The sequence below is a fragment of the Mesoplodon densirostris genome, chromosome 10, assembly GCF_025265405.1.
Source record: "Mesoplodon densirostris isolate mMesDen1 chromosome 10, mMesDen1 primary haplotype, whole genome shotgun sequence".
NCBI lineage: Eukaryota > Metazoa > Chordata > Mammalia > Artiodactyla > Ziphiidae > Mesoplodon > Mesoplodon densirostris.
Window position 1 is genome coordinate 70,721,811 of NC_082670.1, and position 16,903 is coordinate 70,738,713.

The window sequence follows — 16,903 nt, forward strand, 5'->3', positions numbered from 1 at the left end:
ACAGAGGACATAGCCATTTAACTTGTTAGACCAGTTCCTGTCCCCAGAAGATAATCACACTAATGGTCACTGAGCACATATCCACTTAGTCGTCACAGCAGCCCTGTAAGGTAGGTGCTGTCACCGTCCAAAATGAGTAATTTGCCCAAGGCCATCATTCTAGTAAATGGCAAAACAAAAAACATTCACTGTTAGAAACTGGAAAGTAAATGCAACTTTTGTAATAGAGATTAAAACACAGCTCAGCACAAGACCCAGATTTGACTATGTATCATGATTGAGATGGGACTGCCACCCCCATGAGGTGAGCCAGCCTGGGTGGTGAGAGGTTTAGATATCAAAAAGGCCATAGCTTTTAAAAGGCCAAGAAATTATAGTTTATGCTGTGGTTGTGAAATTCCCATAGCTAACAACAGGCAGAGCAGAAATAGGGGGTGAGGCGCCCCCCACTTCCCACCCAACCTGCTTGCCCTCTGGTGATGTTAGTAGCTGTGCATAGCAGTAAGCATAACTCAATTGGATACAGGTAATAGGAACTTAGGAGAATGGAGTTCAGGAAAATAGTTTAAGGAACATGAGCATTTTGTGGTGATCTAATTATAGGTTTTAAAAAGCTAAAAAGGAAATGGTCTCAACATTCATTCATGGATACCAGAAAACCATGACATCTGGAATTCATTTCAGGAAGAAGGGCCAGGTCCGCGCTGCCTCTGTCTTTGCCTTCATGTTGGGAGAGTCCAGACTTGCCAGTTGCCTACAGAGCTCAGTTCCTACTCCATCTGAAGCAGGATGCTGGACCACTGGAGGTGTTTGGTCAGCATCCCAGCTTTGGCTGAGCCCCAAAGTTTCCCATTGCCATCTGCCCCCCCCCCCCTGAAAACATCCAGAACGTCTCCTTTTATTGGACAGTGCTTCTCTAGTTTCCTAAGGAGATTGACAAGATAGTCCCTAAAAGTGACTGGATGAACCCATGTATTGGGTTGGCCAAAAAGTTCAGCAACATCTTATGGAAAAACCTGAACAAACTTTTTGGCCAACCCAATACTTGGGCACTGATGAAACCTGCCATTGTGTGTAGAATCTCCAAGAGAAGAAGATGAGGCTGCCCTACTGAGGAGACCAGAAAATGCACACTCTACTTGTCTGGGAGGAAGTTGGAGGGGGAGGGGATCTTAACAGTGTAAAGACAAAACCACCGGTGGGACCTGCCTCAATGATGTTGCTTTTGTCTGCATGTCCACCTCGCGGGGCGGGGCGGGGGGGCGAGCAGAAAACGAAAAAGACCAGGCTTTGGCACTTGGCCACTGGTATGTCCTCCCACCTCCATATTTGGGGATAATCTGGGTTTAACTTTCCTCTGAGGCGGTGTCTCAATTATGGAAAAGTCCCTTTCTCCCTTTTCATATGTGCCAGCGCTGAGGCAAGGAGTGTTCCTGTGAACCTGAGCACCTGCAGCATTCCTGCAGGTTACTGTTAGGGTGTCAGGGCTCCTCCAGGAAGCCCTCTCTGACCACTCCGACTGGGTCACCCGTCTATGCGACCCCGCACATCAGGCAGTTGCTTCCTAAGACCTGACTCCTGCAGCCCTCCCCGGGAGGTTCAGACCGACCGCAGAGCAGACCTCCAAGGCGTTTCTTGGCTGCCTACACTGGCGAGTGTCAGTGCCGAATGCCTTGGGTCCGACGCCACCACAATGTGCGCAGTCATCGGATTCCGCGGCGCCCCAACCCGCCGCAGTATTGAATCATCTTTTGGCACTGCCTCCTCCTTGTTGCCATCCCACTCCTGGGAGCGAGAAAATGCAGACCATACAGTTCCGGGAAGAGGGAAGTGCGTCTCAACCGGGGAACGGAGGAAATACCAGTGGGGTTTCCTGTAACTGTGCTGCTCTTGTCTGCATCTACATTTGGGGGCGGCTTCTGCCGTGGGGAGTGCGTATCTCCTCCTAACGATAACCCAGCTCGGGAAGAGAAACTTCAGTGTGGGCCGGGGTTCAAGGCGCGGAGATCTAGAGTGCAGCGCGGGCGCGGGATCCCCAGGAACCCCCTGCTGGTGACCACCGCGCGCGCTGGCTAGCGGCGGTGGTTCTGGCTACGGCGCGGCGCGGCGCTGGCAACCCCGCGGCCCCTCCCCTGGGTGCGCGCGCAACCTGGGCTCCATGGCGGCGGCTGCAGCGGCGGCGGCAGCGGCTGCGGCGGTGGCGGCGGCAGGCCGGCGGCCTGAGGCTGTGAGTCCGCAGTGGGCGCCGCCCCAGCACGACCCGGCCGGGGCAGCGGCGGGGCTGGGTGACTGTGAGGACACACCGGTCCGGCCGCTGTGCAAACCTCGCGGCATCTGCTCGCGCGCTTACTTCCTGGTGCTGATGGTGTTCGTGCACCTGTACCTGGGCAACGTGCTGGCGCTGCTGCTCTTCGTACACTACAGCAACGGCGACGACAGCAGCGACCCCGGGCCCCAGCGCCGGGCCCAGGGCCCCGGGCCCGCGCCAACCTTGGCTCCCCTCGCGCGGCTAGAGGGCATCAAGGTGAGGCCCCCGCCGCGGCGCGCTCCAGGCCCTGCACCGCCGAGCCCGGGACGGCCGGTAGTCAGCCCGGGGCTCCACGCTGCTCCCTGCGCCGTCCCGGCCTGCCGCGCGCACCCCCTCACTCGCCCTCCGCCGCCCACCGGGCCGGGGCGTCTTTTCCTTTCTCGCACGTAGGGGCCTGGCGCCCGAGCTGCCCGCTGTGCCGCTTTCCCTTAGGTGGGGTATGAGCGCAAGGTCCAGCTGGTCGCCGACAGGGATCACTTCATCCGAACCCTCAGCCTCAAGCCGCTGCTCTTCGGTAAGTTCGCTGGGCACCCCCAGGAAGGGTCAGGGGCTACGATTTGGTGGCTGCCTTGAGGCTCATTTGACCACGTGACTTCTGTTTTGAAAATGGCTGCTTCAAAGTAGCCCTTTCTTTTCCACCCAGAGGTTGCCCCAAGTGAGGTACCCGCCCCATCTCCAATATAGGGTGACAGGCTGACCTTTCCACACTCCCCTCTGTGACCCCTACTCTCTGCAGCTGATCTTTCCATCACGGGGCTGGGCAATGTGATCTTGAAGCTAGTGTCTAAACATTTCATTGAAACTGTCTTTGGAGGCTCCCTGCCATGGTTAATTCTGTCACATTCTAGAATGGGGGGAGGGTCGGACAGACTGATAACCAGGTCCTAGCTGATTTCAGGGCCTGTGAGGGGAAATTCCACTCCCAAAGTGGGTCTGATAAGCAGGCTGTCCAAATGTGGGTAAGCTGGTGCCCCCAAACCTGCCCCACAAGGGCACCAGCCTTTGCTACCAGCACTCTGGGATTCTTCTTAGGATGGAGTTTTGTGTTCAGCCATTACAGTAGGCAGAGCCTTCCAGGGTGACCTCATTTGGAACCAGCATCATAGCTCACATTTTCTGAGCTCTTGTTATGTGCTAGACTTATGTGATCGTTCCATTTAATTCTCACAACCCCTCTATGAGGTGGGTGTAGATCCCGCTGTCAGGCTAGTGGGTGAGAAAGTGAGGCACAGAGAGCCCCCATTCCTTGGCCAGGCTCACACAGCTAGTTCAGGGTGAAGCTAGGATTAGAACAAGGCAGCCTTTCTCTACGGCCTGCACTCTAAAGCCAACATGCTAGTTGTGAAGACCCTGAAGTCCTTCAAAGACTACCAGTACCAACAAGATGGGGGTCCCCAGACCCATGACCTTGCCCAGGATAGGTTTTCCCACCCCAGTCCTGGGTACCCAGCCTCAGTGACACACTTACCTGCAGACCTGAGGTGTTCCTGGCTGCTGGGGGATGGAAGGGGTAAGGGGCTTTCAGGAGGGGACTGGGAACCAAAGCAGAGCATCTGAGCGCATGCTGTTAACCCTAGGGCGGAGGGCCCTGGTTGGGGATTATGCCTAGACCTGTGAGAATGATTTCACATAGGTTAGGATGTCAGTCCTGTTGTGGGAAGGCACTAAAAGATTGTTATTATTATTGCATAATGTTGAAGTCTGAGCAAAGCACTAGTTCAGGTGCTGGGAATACAGAATTGGACAAAATAGGAAAACAAAAAACACCTGAAGCTGACAGTCGAATGAGGTTACAGACAAATAAACACACATCGTGTGTCAGATGGTGATAAGTGATCACAGACAAGTAAGGCAGAATTTCACCTGGGGTTGAAACTGAGTAAGGTGGTCAGGGTGGGCCTCCCTGAGAAGGATATTTGAGCAAAGACCCGCAGGAGCTGTGGGATGAAGCCAGGTGGCTGTCAAGGAACAGGTGATCCAGGCAAGGGAACAACTCTCCCCATTACTACTCCACTGTTGTGAGACAGACACATTGAGGTGGGTGTACTTTCTCTCATCAGCCTTTTTGGACCCGTATATACTTAATTCAGACATATGTTAGGTTAAGTGAGCCATGAGGCATAAACCCTAACCCTAACCCCCTAACATGCAGCTTGTTGCGTCAAAGTCCTACAAAGCAGAGAATGAGAAACCCAGACCCGAAGTCACCAAGAGTACATTACGGGAAGCAGAAGAGATTTGACAAAAGGTAAACTGATTCCAGTTAAGCCATCAGATGGGTTTCTGTTTGTGCAGATAAATTACAAAGGGCATGATTAGGAGAACTGGGCAGTTGCAGCAAGACCTTCCTAATTGTTGTTCTCATTTCCTCCAAAACTCTTACACTACCTTTGAGTCTGTTGGTGAAGGATGTCCCAGGTTTTACTCAGAAAGTCCTGGGGCTTGCTGCTTGGTGAAATGATGTGAGACAAATGAGGAGGAGGTCAGTGATTATAAGTCCAGTTATGAGACAGGCTAACCACAGGGGAGAGGGTGTCCAAGGAGGGGCAGTTCCTGAATGTGGTGTTGGATGAATCCAAAGAAGGAAGCCTCACCCCAATAAGGAGCAGTGTCTCTGTTTTCTGTGCCTGCCTGTCCATCCACCTACTGTCGCCCTAAAGAGGCAGGCAGGGCCCAAGGAGAATGGGCCCGCTATGGGCTCTGCCACCTTGCCCTACTGTGACCCACCATCAGGGACCCAAGATGCCAGGGCTCAAGGGGTAGGTGTTCAGGGTGTCAGCTGGGGCAAGGGGACTGTGTTTTACCCTAGAGTGCCTCCATCTCTGTGGAAGGGAGCCCCACCACTTCACAGGGAAATCCGCACGTAACCTTCAGCCTCTCCCTTTGGGGGAAATTTCCCGTTTCCCACCTTTGTTCCTAGAGACATTTGGTAAGTGGGACCTGGGCCACAAAAGGGCCCCCCTGAGTTCCTGGCAGATACCTGCTTGACTGTGGTAGGCATTTCCCAAGGATTTGGACCATTGTCCTGTTCAGTTCAGAAGGGAGGTGTTCCAGTTCTGACTCACTGTCGCCTCTCTAGGGACATTGCTTTCTCTCATGTGGCTCACTTCTCCCTCCACCTCGCACTCATTCTGTATTTAAACAGCAGATCAGATCTCATCACTCCCTTCCTTAAAAGCCTCCATGATTTCCCATTCCGCTTCTACGTCTCATTTGGTGCCCCAAGACCCTCTCATCTCTCAGACCTCATCTCCCACCACCCTTCCCTCACTCACCCCCTGTTGATTCTCAGACACCAAGCTCATTGCTGCCTTGGCGCCTTTTTTTTTTAAATTAATTTATTTATTTTTGGCTGTGTTGGGTCTTCGTTGCTGCGTGTGGGCTTTCTCTAGTTGCGGTGAGCAGGGGCTACCCCTCGGGGTGCACAGGCTTCTCATTGCGGTGGCCTCTCGCTGTGGAGCACGGGCTCTAGACGCGCGGGCTTCAGTAGTTGCAGCACGTGGGCTCAGTCATTGTAGCTTGCAGGCTCTAGAGCTCAGGCTCAGTAGTTGTGGCACACGGGCCCAGTTGCTCCGCGGCATGTGGAGTCCTCCCAGACCAGGGTTCGAACCCGTGTCCCCTGCATGGGGACAGGCGGGCTCTTAACCATTGTGCCACCAGGGAAGTCCTGCCTTGGCGCCTTTGTATGCACAGTTCCCTCCACCAAAAGGCTCAGACTTGGCTCTCACCGAGGGTGCCTTCCCCCGCATCAGGGCTCTGCTCAAATCTCCCCTCCTCAGAGACCTCTCTCCACCTCAGACTGGTCTCAAGAGGTTTCCAGGCTCTCTGTTGTGTCTCTGCTTGGTTTTCTTTTCAGCGTTTAGCATCATTGGAAACTATCTTCTGTATTTATTTGGCAATTGTGTCTTTGCCCCTAAAGGTTAGCTGCATGTGTGGGAGGCCTGATTTGATATGGCTGTGTGTCCAGCGGCCAGAGTCTACTGCTGACAATTATTGGCCAGCTGGAGGGGTTTACTAGATACTCTCAGCCAGTCCAGCACCTGTCTTTGTGTGCAGGGTGGCCTCCACCATCACCCTGGGCAGGTGCCTCCTGATTTGGCACCCTCTTCAAGAGCAGCAGGGGGCACTTCCAGTGGGCCAGCAAGAGTTTTAGTCCACTTTCTTAACTATTTAAGGTAAATGAGTAATTGATACCAGTACACAAAACAATGTATATTAAAACCATAACTGCTTTATTATAGGATTTCCAGACCTATTCTTTTTCAGCTTAAAAAAGACAATAAAGCAGTTACATAAGACCACTGTGCTCTCTTGACAAACACTGGAAGCGCAGAAGTAGGGAAAGAATTGTAGTATGCATATTAGTCCAGGTTTGTAAGCAGCTTAATGCAGTTTTCTGTATGAACCCCCCTGCTGTTCCACAGGCCCGCTGCTTGGCAGAATTATGGACTCAGTAAAGGTCAGGAAGATATAATTGAGTCTGTCTGGGGCTTGACAAGCAGCATGGTGCCTACGTGAGCATAGCCCGAGGCTTTGTGCCTGCCCTGAGGCTCAGCTTGGGATGCTGGGGCTTGTGGGCAGGAGCAGGGCATCAGCCAGGCTGGCATCCCAGGTCTGGGAAGTTCAGAAAGGTAGTCTTGCCTGCCCAGCACACAAGGCTAGCTGCCTTTTTCCAGGAGAAAGGACCACAGAAGTGGACTTCTGCCCTGCTTGTGCTGGTCCTAGGGGAGCCTTGGAGTTACTCTGGACTCTGGTCTGCAAATATCCATGGAGGGCAGCAGAAAGAGGGTTTTATGTGTGTCCAGGGGAGCACATGGTCTGCGTGGCCAGTGCAGAGGCTGTGGCTATAAAGTCCCAGGCTCTCCCCACCTGGGTTGACTCTATTCTGGGCACTGGTGACGATGCCACCTGCGCATGGCCAGCTGCACATTTCGGTGGCCCTGGCTCCAACCGTAGGCCGTGGTTACCAGCAGACGGTGACCCTGCACCTCCCCACTCAGCATGTAGGTCCCAGCATACCTTCCACGCAGGAGCTTGTATCCAGCTGCAGCCAGCGTCACAGAGTAGGTGCCAGCTCCCCAGGGGGCAGTGGGCCCGCCTTCAGCACCTCTAGCTGTTAGTCCCGGTCGCAGTCTGAGGGTCCGGAGGATGACCCATTGCGCCAGGAGAGCCTAAGCTTCACTGCTGAATGGGATCAGAGGGCCGAGATGATGAGCCTGGCCCCTCTGAGTATCCCCATCCTCCCCTCCATCTGGTAAACCAAACCCTCTTGTCTGATGTTCTGCTCTTGGAATCAGGGTCCTAGAGAAGGCCTGTCCTCCTGGGATGTTGTTTTTATTAGCAATTATTAAAGGAACTTATTTTTTAGTTCTGTTCAGGCATAATGTTTGGGTATCCCCTCTTTCTTTTGTCTTAGCACCAAGCCAGGAGTTGTAATGAACCCACTTGTAAGGGGGTGTAAGGGGTGCTGGGCACCAGGGGCTGACCAAAATCGCCAGCGCAGAGCGTGTCCAGGACCTCCTTGGACGAGCTGGTGTCCTGCAACTCACAGTCCCTGCAGCTGGCACGGGGCACTGGTGGGAGGAGCTGAGTGAGGCTTCCCCTGGGCCCCGGGTGGAGGAGGGGAGCCATCAGCAGGGGTTTCTCCCACTTTTCCCTTGTTCTTTACCCTTTTTGAGATGGATGGCTGCTGTGGGTTGTTCCTCTTCTTTCCCACCAGACCCAGTTACCTGATCCCCAAGAGTTGTGATTTGAAAGGGTGGGGTGCAGCCTGTGGGGCTGAGAAAGGGTTAGACCAGCCTAGAAGCTGTGCAGAGACTCACGTGGGCGGCTCGGGCGGGAGCCGTTGGAGATGGCAGCCACGCAGAGGCCGTGGCTGGCGGGGAAGCATCCGCAGTGCAGGATGGCTGGCCAGGGGTAGCCGTAGCAGGCCATGTGGGGGCGCAGCTGGCCTGCACGGCCTCGCACAGGCTGCGGCACGGGTAGATGACCCTGCAGGGCAGGGAAAGTGTCAGGGGCAGCGGGTGCTCAGGACCAGGGTTCCTGGATTCCAGCCTGGGGCCTCTGGGTGCTCCTAGCGCGAGGCCTGGCCAGAAACTCCACGGTTGCTGGGCAATGACACCCTGGTCACCTAGCAACAGTCCTGCAGCTGGGCTTCTTGCTCCTTTGCTTTCTGAAATCTTAGCCCTCAGCCCTGGGTCTCCCAGCCCTTCTGTCTTGTATCCCCAGCCCCACCCCTGCCCTGGCCCAGGCTGCTTTCCACCTTTGCAGTGCACCTCCCCCTACAGCTCCGGTGGATGCCTAGTGCCTGGGAGAGGGCTGTGGGAGGGGCCCTGCACTCTGGGCCTTCACTCCCCATCTTGGAGGGAGAAAACAGGGCCCTCCCTCTTGTCCTGAAAGCCCTGCAGGACACTGCAGTTTCTAGCCAGGACTGGGGTTGGCCAAGAGCAAAGGGGCCCGATCCTCAGTTTCTGGAAGAGCCCATTCTTGCTGCTACAGGCATGGTCACCCTGAGGCTCTAGGAAGGGCCCTGGCTCTGCAAAGAAGAAACTGAGGGAGCTGTTGTTCACGGGGTAGGTTAGGCTGGGGAAGAGGAGTCAGCCTTGCAATCTCTGGGCTCTGAGAGAAAAAGCCACCAGATGAGCCGTGGCTCCATCTCTGGCCAGGATCCTTTGGGCAGACAGAATTGCCACACCTCACTGGAGAGGGGTTCTCAGCCCCTAGCCTAGAGCAGGCTGCTCACTTGCCCTACCTTGACATTTAAGAGCCCTTGTTGATTTGTGGATCCAGACCAAGGGTGTGCACCATTGATAGTCCCCTGCCTATGTCTCCTGTGTCCCATGGGCACCTGCGCTCTCTGCCAGCAATACCCTGACAAAACAATCCTTCATCCTCCGGTCACTGATAGGTACACAGCAATGATTAGTGAAGAGCTTCCAGAGCAGGCCCCTGGCTGAGGAGAGGCCCCCACCCTTACCTGGGAGCCCCTGCCCTACCTGTCGAGGCACACCGGGGCAAAGAGGGAGCAGAGGAAGAGGCGCGCATCAGGGTGGCACTCCCTGGCCAGCAGGGGCGACCAGCTGGCTGACTGCTGAATGGCCTGGGCTGTTGTGTCATGGTCCAGCAAGTTGGGTAGCCGCACCTCTGTGTAGCCAATGTCGTGGCACAGCGCCATGGCTTGCGGAATGGGCATGCACCGCGTGGGGCCCCAGGGAGCCCCTGCCCCGCCGTCACCCGACAGCACCACCAGTGCCACCAGCAGCCACAGCCCTTGATCCATCACCTGCTTTCTCTGCCTTGGTCTCAGTGGACTGAGGTTGGGGGCTTTATAGGGCTATACCCACACCCCAGGAGCCAATGATTGCCCAGCTCCCATGTGCTCAGACCCACCTGGTTAGGCCCCAGTGTGCTGGCCTGGGCTGTTTGCATTTGATTAGCACATGGCAGGGGGCTGTAGAGAGGGTGGCATCTCCTTTGGGCCTGTGAATGACTGGCACCTAATAAACTGAAGAAACCTGGGCCTGTGTTTTCTTTTTCTGGTTTACTTTTCTTGTTTGTTCATCTTTTTAAATGATCAGGAGGTGACTGGTGATTAGCAATTTGGTCTATAACCCATTGTCCAGCAGCGCTGCCTCCCCACTGGATGGCTCACACCCTTTCTGGGTTTGACAGGTTGCGGGGATCAGGCAGGCTGGAGGTGGGGGTGGGATGGGGTGGCTTTTGTCCTGTCCTCAGTGTCGTCACATCTGGGTCACCTACCTGTGGAAGCTGAATCTGGCTGTGAGCCTGGGTTCTGGAGTACAACAGCCTGTGTGGCCCTGGCCAAGTTGCTGATGTCTCTGTGCTTGGGGGCTCCTCAGGGAGAGGAAGGGTGAATTAATGGGGCCTGGTTTTCTAGGATGAGTATACGGATTATGGAGTTGATGATATGCTTAGGACAGGACACAGAGTCTGTGCTCCCTAAGTGCGATCTGCTGTGATTACTATTAAAAACTGCTCCAATCCTGGCTCCGAGTGGCCATTTTCCTTCCTCTTAGCAATGACTGGAACTTCATGCTGAGAGAATAACCCAGAAAAGTGGCAGACCACTCTGCAGGAGTTCTGAGGGGTCACAGTGGCGGCATGGCCCTTCCTCCGGTCAGTTCCTGTGTGGGCCTCTTGTGCCCCGTCAAAGGAAGTCCTCTCTCCCAGGAACAAGAGAATGAAGCAAGGCCCAGGCTCCAGCCCTGGAAGTGCCTGGAGTCACTGGGATGTGGGCTCGCCAGGTGTGAGCTTCGCGTTCCAGCTCCACTGAGCTGCTTGTGGAGCTGGTGTGGGGTCATCCAGCCACTGGAGCTAAGCCCCAGGCCTGACTGGCTTTTACTTGGGCTTAGAGGCATGGAGTAGGCGTTCAGTGTACATTTGTTCCCAAAGCAAAGGACACTGGGTCATCTTCTCAGAGCATCTGCTAAAAACCTGAGTGACCCCCACTGATCTCCCAGTGCTGGGCAACTCAGTAGTGGACAGATGACCAGCACCCACTTGTGCAGGGGAATGGAGGGCAAGGCCTAGAATGCTGGATGTATTCACTTTGTTTTTATTTGAACAATGCTGAAAAGCAATAATGAAAGCAAAAACCTGCCAACATCCCCCCGCCCTTTTAAAATATATACCCAGTAAGGAGTGGAGGTCAACCCTCCACTCCTCAGGTCCACCCCCTGGCCTTTGGTCCCACTCCAAGGTGGGCTAGCCCATCCCCAGCTTTGCTCTGGCTCACCTCCCAGGACTCCCCTGGAAATTGTGTGCTCTCAGCGTCAAAAAGAGAGGCCCCATGTTCCAAACGCTGGCTAACCTTTGCAGGACAATTTGACCTCGGGGTCACAGTCTAGAGCAGATGTGAAGTCCTCCTGACTTGGTGACCAGCAGGGTACAGGGACTACCCCAAGAACCCTGCAGAGAGGAAGGTATTTATTTGGTGCATCAGCGTCCTGGTCCGGTCCTTGGCCTTACCCCTCGTCCCTCTTCTGGCAGAAATCCCTGGCTTCTTGAGTGATGAGGAGTGTCGGCTCATCATCCACCTGGCACAGATGAAGGGGTTACAACGCAGCCAGATCCTGCCCACCGAAGAGTATGAGGAAGCAATGGGCACAATGCAAATCAGCCAGCTGGACCTCTTCCAGCTGCTGGACCAAAACCATGATGGTCGCCTGCAGCTCCATGAGGTTGGGATCCTGGGGCCTGGAGTAGGCACCAGGGTGGGAATGCCCAAAATTGTTTCTGGTGTCCAGGTCACTTGTACTGCTCAGCCCTGGCCCCAAGAGTCAGATGCCACCTCAGATCAACTTGGGCATGCCCAGGGTAGAGAGCCCCTTGCTGCCCTGGGAACCCCAGAGGATGGCAGGAGAATCTACCTGGAGGTGATGGCATTTATTGCCACAGTTCCCAGGTGGTGTGCTGTCTGTGGTCTGGATTCCTTGCTGCCGTTGCTGGGAGCCCCACAGAATTCATGGTGGATGGAGTGGCAGCTCAGAGGAAGCCAGGAGTCTGCATCTCTCTGCATGCCCCTCACACCCAGGCTTCTGAGAGAGGTCTTGGTGGGGTGCAGGGTCCCTTGCCTATATAGAGTGCCTCACTGAGCCCGACCTTCCTAAGGGGCCTGGTGGTCATTCACTGGCCAGGCCTCCCCGTGGTGCCTCTTCCCTTTCGCACCCGGGCCCTGGCCTCCTGGGGTGTCTGGGTGGGACACAGGCCTGTCCTCTGCTCTGCCTCCAACAGGCTGACAGTGCTCCCCGTGGAAGCCACAGTTCCACCAGGGCTGAGAATGGTCATGGCCCACAGGTCTTCTGACTATCTTTCTGGCCTCCTCCCCAGATGCCTCTAGACCTCCCTGCCTAGCCTCACTTCAGCTCAGGGAGCTTGGGCTCTGTCCTTTGTCCTCATCCATGCCCTATCACCTGAACCCTCAGCCCTACAGAAGGAACTAGGCAGCTGTCTGTGCTCTGGTGACTCTCCATCACTGGGGCCACCCCACTGAGGCACCATCTTGTGCTTTAGGTCCTGGCCCAGACTCGCCTGGGAAATGGACGGTGGATGACTCCAGAGAACATTCAGGAGATGTACTCTGCGATCAAGGCTGACCCTGATGGTGATGGTGAGCTCATACCTTGCCACAGTTCTGTCGCTGTGAGCCTCCTGCCCCCCAAGCCAGGCAGCCTCTATGCCCAGCTTCTAGAGTAGCCAGAGATGAGGAGGTGAGGATCCAGCCTTGCCCTTACCCCTGGGAAGTAGGCAGGAGCTAGACTCTCCCATTCCCTTTGGTGACAGTCTAGAGGGCAATTCTTGGAGGTTCTTTTGACCTCACCAGGCAGAATCTGGGGTACAGGAGGTATGGTTGCTGGCTGGCAGAGGGCAGAGTGGTACAGCGGGAGCAAAGGAGCAGTGAGGTCAGCTTCACATCTGCCTCTCTCCAGCCAGGCACACGGTCTTGCCCCAGCAGTCGGCCTCTCTGGTCTAACCAAGGTCCCCCTTGCCTTCCTCTTGCCCATGTGGAGTCATACTAACTGCTTGGGGTCATGTGGGCAGGAGTGCTGTCCTGTAAGCACCCTCGCCTTTGGTAATAACCCCCAGGAAGTTTCTGAGGTGTAGTCATTACCCTCATGCCCAAGTTCTGGACCAGTTGAGGAAATAGGATTTGGAAGAATGGCTTTGTGGCTGGTGAGCCCACAGTGAAGAATCTGGGACCTGTGGCTGGAGGGGCATCATGCTGCTACTGCCCCTATGTGCAGAGCTCGTGACAGACTCACAGCCCTCGAGTGCCCCCACCCTCAGAGAAATCTGGGCCAAAGCATGGAAGTGTGTCAGTTGGGTCAGCCAGGATAACATGTAGCAAAGACACCAGCTGTTCTTCCAGAACCCTAAGAGGATACAGCCCAGCTTTGTGGGTTGAGCAGGAACAGGGGAGAGTGTTCTCATTTGGGAGAGTGGCCTGGCTTTCTCTGCTGAGGTAGACCGGTTTACCCAGTGGACAGGACTGGCCAGGTGTATTCCACTCAGGATGAGACCTGAGGTCACAAGGGAACTCCTGGGGACTGATCCCAGCTTACACCCTACAGTGTGGAAGGCCCTGGACAAAACCCAACACTGAATGCTCTCTTTCTTCGCCCTCTACAGGACCAGAGGGTGGCCATCATGCTCTACAGAGCCAGGCTGGAGGGCCAAGGGCAGTCCTTGGCCTAGGGTCCTGGCCATATGGCTTAAGCTTACTTTGGAGACCCTGCTCTCTGGCCAGTCTAATAGGGGTTGGGCTTCATCCTTTTGGGGGCCAAATCAGGGCTTAAACTGGGGAAATGAGCTTCTCTGGGTCTTCCCATAGGGCCTAATGTGACAGAAGCCAATTTCATCTGACCCGAGTCCAGGTTGAGGGACAGGTGCACATGGCCCCCCAGTGCCTGAGGCCAGGGGTAGGTAGGAAGGTGCAGCCTCCCCACTATGCCCTCCCCACATGGGCTTGGTGGGCATTAATGGTGGGTGCCCTGTGCAGGAGTGCTGAGCCGGCAGGAGTTCTCCAACATGGACCTTCGCGACTTTCACAAGTATATGAGAAGCCACAAGGCAGAGTCCAGCCAGTTGGTGCGGAACAGCCACCACACGTGGCTCTACCAGGGCGAAGGTGCCCACCACGTTATGCGCGCCATCCGCCAGAGGTGAGCACCTGAGGCTGTCCTCCCTGGTGCAGGGCCCCCATAGAAGTCCTTGGCTGAGACTGAGAAAACGGAATTGATTAGCCGATTCAGGATTAAGTTCCAGTTGTTAGACCAGGATTGGGACTCATTAGGAGACAGACAATTAACAAAAGCAAATTAGCCCTGATTGTGGGAAACAGTAGACATTTGGGATTAGAAACAGAGTGAATGTTTGTTTTCTGCTAATTAGAGAAGTGATCTCTTATCTCTGTCCACAGGACCCCCTGTCCCTGAGCAGCCAGGGGTTTTAGATAAACAGCCTCCTTCCTGGACGGAGTGTCTCCCCGTCCCCCAACTTAATGTCTCTGGCATCCAGGGAGAAGGGCTCATCATGAGTAACCCCTTCCTGCTCTTACAGGGCCAGTCTGGGGTGGCTTAAGGAGCTTCCAGGGGAAATAGGGGCAGAGCTTGTGGCAGGCCCAGGATCCACCTTGCCAGCTCCCTCAGGGTGCCACCTGGCATTGGGCTGCCCAGCTGAATGCCTGCTGCCCACCAGGGTACTGCGCCTCACCCGCCTGTCACCTGAGATCGTGGAGCTCAGCGAGCCACTGCAGGTCGTGCGGTATGGCGAGGGAGGCCACTACCATGCCCATGTGGACAGCGGGCCTGTGTACCCAGAGACCATCTGCTCCCATACCAAGCTGGTAGCCAATGAGTCTGTACCCTTCGAGACATCCTGCCGGCAAGTACCTCCCACCTGAGGGCTGCCTTCAACTCCCAGACCAGGCACCCCGATGACACAAGCACAGCCCTGCCCTGTGGGCTTGCCCCTTGGTATGCGGCCAGGAGAGTGCTGGGCCATCCTGGTCGAGGATACCCCCATCTCTCCCCTCAGGTTGTTTACCAAGTGGCCCAAAAGGGGTGGTCATCTTGTCTCAGTGGCCAGACTGAGGTACCCACAGACACTGAAACCCGCCCCCAGAGTTCTCAGGCAAGGGGCAAGTTTGGACCCCTGATTCTTTCCGCTCCCTCCCTGGTTGTTGATCCCGCTGGCACTGCTGGGGACCTCAGCTTCTCCCTTTGAAGCTATGCTCCCCTCCCCTGCCAAGGCATGGTGGCAGGTCTCTCCTCTTCATGTGGCTGCTCTGGCTCAGCCCCTTCTAGTCACAACCAGCCCTCTGCATGATCTTGCTGCTTCTGCTAGCCTACCTTTCCCAGCTGGCCCTTGCTCAGGGCCATGTAATTTAGCTAAGTGCACCTGTGATCTTGGCCATAAAAAAAACATTGTGACTGACAGAAAGAGACTGGGTTTGTGGGAAGAAGAATGGGCTAGGGACATCTTGGTACTGACCTGCCCTGTTGTCACTGATCCCAGCCTGCCCCTCTGGCCCTTGGGGACCTGGGCAGCTTATCCTGCCCACAGGTAAGCCCCTGGGAAGCATCCACAGCTGGGAACCTGCTCAACAGCCCCCCTGCCTTACAGCTACATGACAGTGCTGTTTTATTTGAACAACGTCACCGGTGGGGGCGAGACTGTCTTTCCTGTAGCAGACAACAGAACCTATGACGAAATGGTAAGGGCCAGCCGGGCTGTTACTCTGGTGGGATGGCAGGGCCTTGGGCAAACAGTACATACCCCTCCAGACCTGGGATGAGGCCTAAACAGTCCCCTGGGGACATCTGACTGGTTTCCCTCTGGCCACCTTTGACTGCCTGTCCTTAGGCTCCTGGCCATATAGTCAGGGCAGCTTGAAAACCCCACCACTCTGCTGCCCACAGAGTCTGATTCAGGATGATGTTGACCTCCGTGACACTCGGAGGCACTGTGACAAGGGGAACCTGCGTGTCAAGCCCCGCCAGGGCACAGCAGTCTTCTGGTACAACTACCTGCCTGATGGGCAAGGTGAGGACCTGTGGCCAGGCCAGGGCTGCCTTGAAGGACGCTTCCCTTTACCCAGCCCTGATTGCCATCCTGGTGAGCTGTTTCTGGCTGCCCTTCAAATGGTTTTTTTTGCCCCTAGTGCCTCCCAAAGACCATCCTCAGTGACTTCAGCAGCCTGTACCTGTGCAGCCTCCTGGGCTCTCTGGAACCCTGTCATTCCTTGATGCCCCAGCCTTCCAGCTGACTGGGGCGGGGGACACGTGCACCTTAGTAGCCCAGACTGGGAAGGGCTGTGGACAGGCCTAGCAGCAAGAAAGCTGATTTCACAGAGCCAGTGGTGTTGATAAGGCATTCGCTGAAGAAAGATGCTGAGCCCCCAAGGAGGCCTTGTGGCCAGATGTTTGCCACGGAAGGCGTGCACAGCTGGGCCTACCCTTGCCATGCACTTGGGCAATATGAGGCCAAGCTCAGGTCAGCCCACAAGCTCAGCTCAGTCCTGCCTAGATTCCCTCTGGTTCCCTCCCTTGCTCACACCATCCTCCTCTCCTAGGTTGGGTGGGCGACGTGGACGATTACTCGCTGCACGGGGGCTGCCTGGTCACGCGCGGCACTAAGTGGATCGCCAACAACTGGATCAACGTGGACCCCAGCCAGGCGCGGCAGGCGCTGTTCCAGCAGGAGATGGCGCGCCTGGCCCGCGAAGGTGGCGCCGACTCGCAGCCGGAGTGGGCCCTGGACCGGGCCTACCGCGACACTCGCGTGGAACTCTGAGGGGAGTGTCCGTCGCGGTCCCCAGCCGCAGGTCGCCTGCTGCCCGAGGTTGGGGGCCCTACCCTTGTCCAGCTGCAGGCCAAAGGCCTGGCCGATGTCTTGCCCCATCCCCACCTCCAGCCGCGATTAGGGCACAGTTCCTATATCCATGTTATTTATTGTGTACAGCCCCGTGCTTCCCCAACAAATAAAACTACGCGGCTTGGAGCTGCAAGGCCGAGAACCTCGGAATAGGCTGTAGGCATAATGGGCGGGGCGGGGCGCCGCGGCCGGGGGCATGCT

At 55.8% G+C, this 16,903-nt stretch overlaps 1 protein-coding gene across 1 annotated transcript; it reads left to right on the forward strand.

Annotated features, from left to right (window-relative positions):
• Positions 1-1,808: 1,808 nt before the first annotated feature.
• On the forward strand, positions 1,809-16,844 carry P4HTM (prolyl 4-hydroxylase, transmembrane). The gene is made up of 9 exons (XM_060111343.1): positions 1,809-2,524; positions 2,741-2,822; positions 11,318-11,508; positions 12,341-12,437; positions 13,827-13,989; positions 14,525-14,710; positions 15,452-15,542; positions 15,748-15,871; positions 16,401-16,844. The coding sequence occupies exons 1-9, from the start codon at positions 2,159-2,161 to the stop codon at positions 16,619-16,621; spliced, it is 1,521 nt and encodes a 506-aa protein (XP_059967326.1). The 5' UTR covers positions 1,809-2,158; the 3' UTR covers positions 16,622-16,844.
• The last annotated feature ends 59 nt before the right edge of the window (positions 16,845-16,903 follow it).

Coding starts and splice junctions, on each gene's coding strand:
- P4HTM (XM_060111343.1), top strand. CDS start 2,159: ATGGCGGCGGCTGCAGCGGCGGCGGCAGCGGCTGCGGCGGTGGCGGCG. Junction 12,438..13,826: donor GGCTGACCCTGATGGTGATG/GTGAGCTCATAC, acceptor TGCCCTGTGCAG/GAGTGCTGAGCCGGCAGGAG. Junction 15,543..15,747: donor ACAGAACCTATGACGAAATG/GTAAGGGCCAGC, acceptor TGCTGCCCACAG/AGTCTGATTCAGGATGATGT.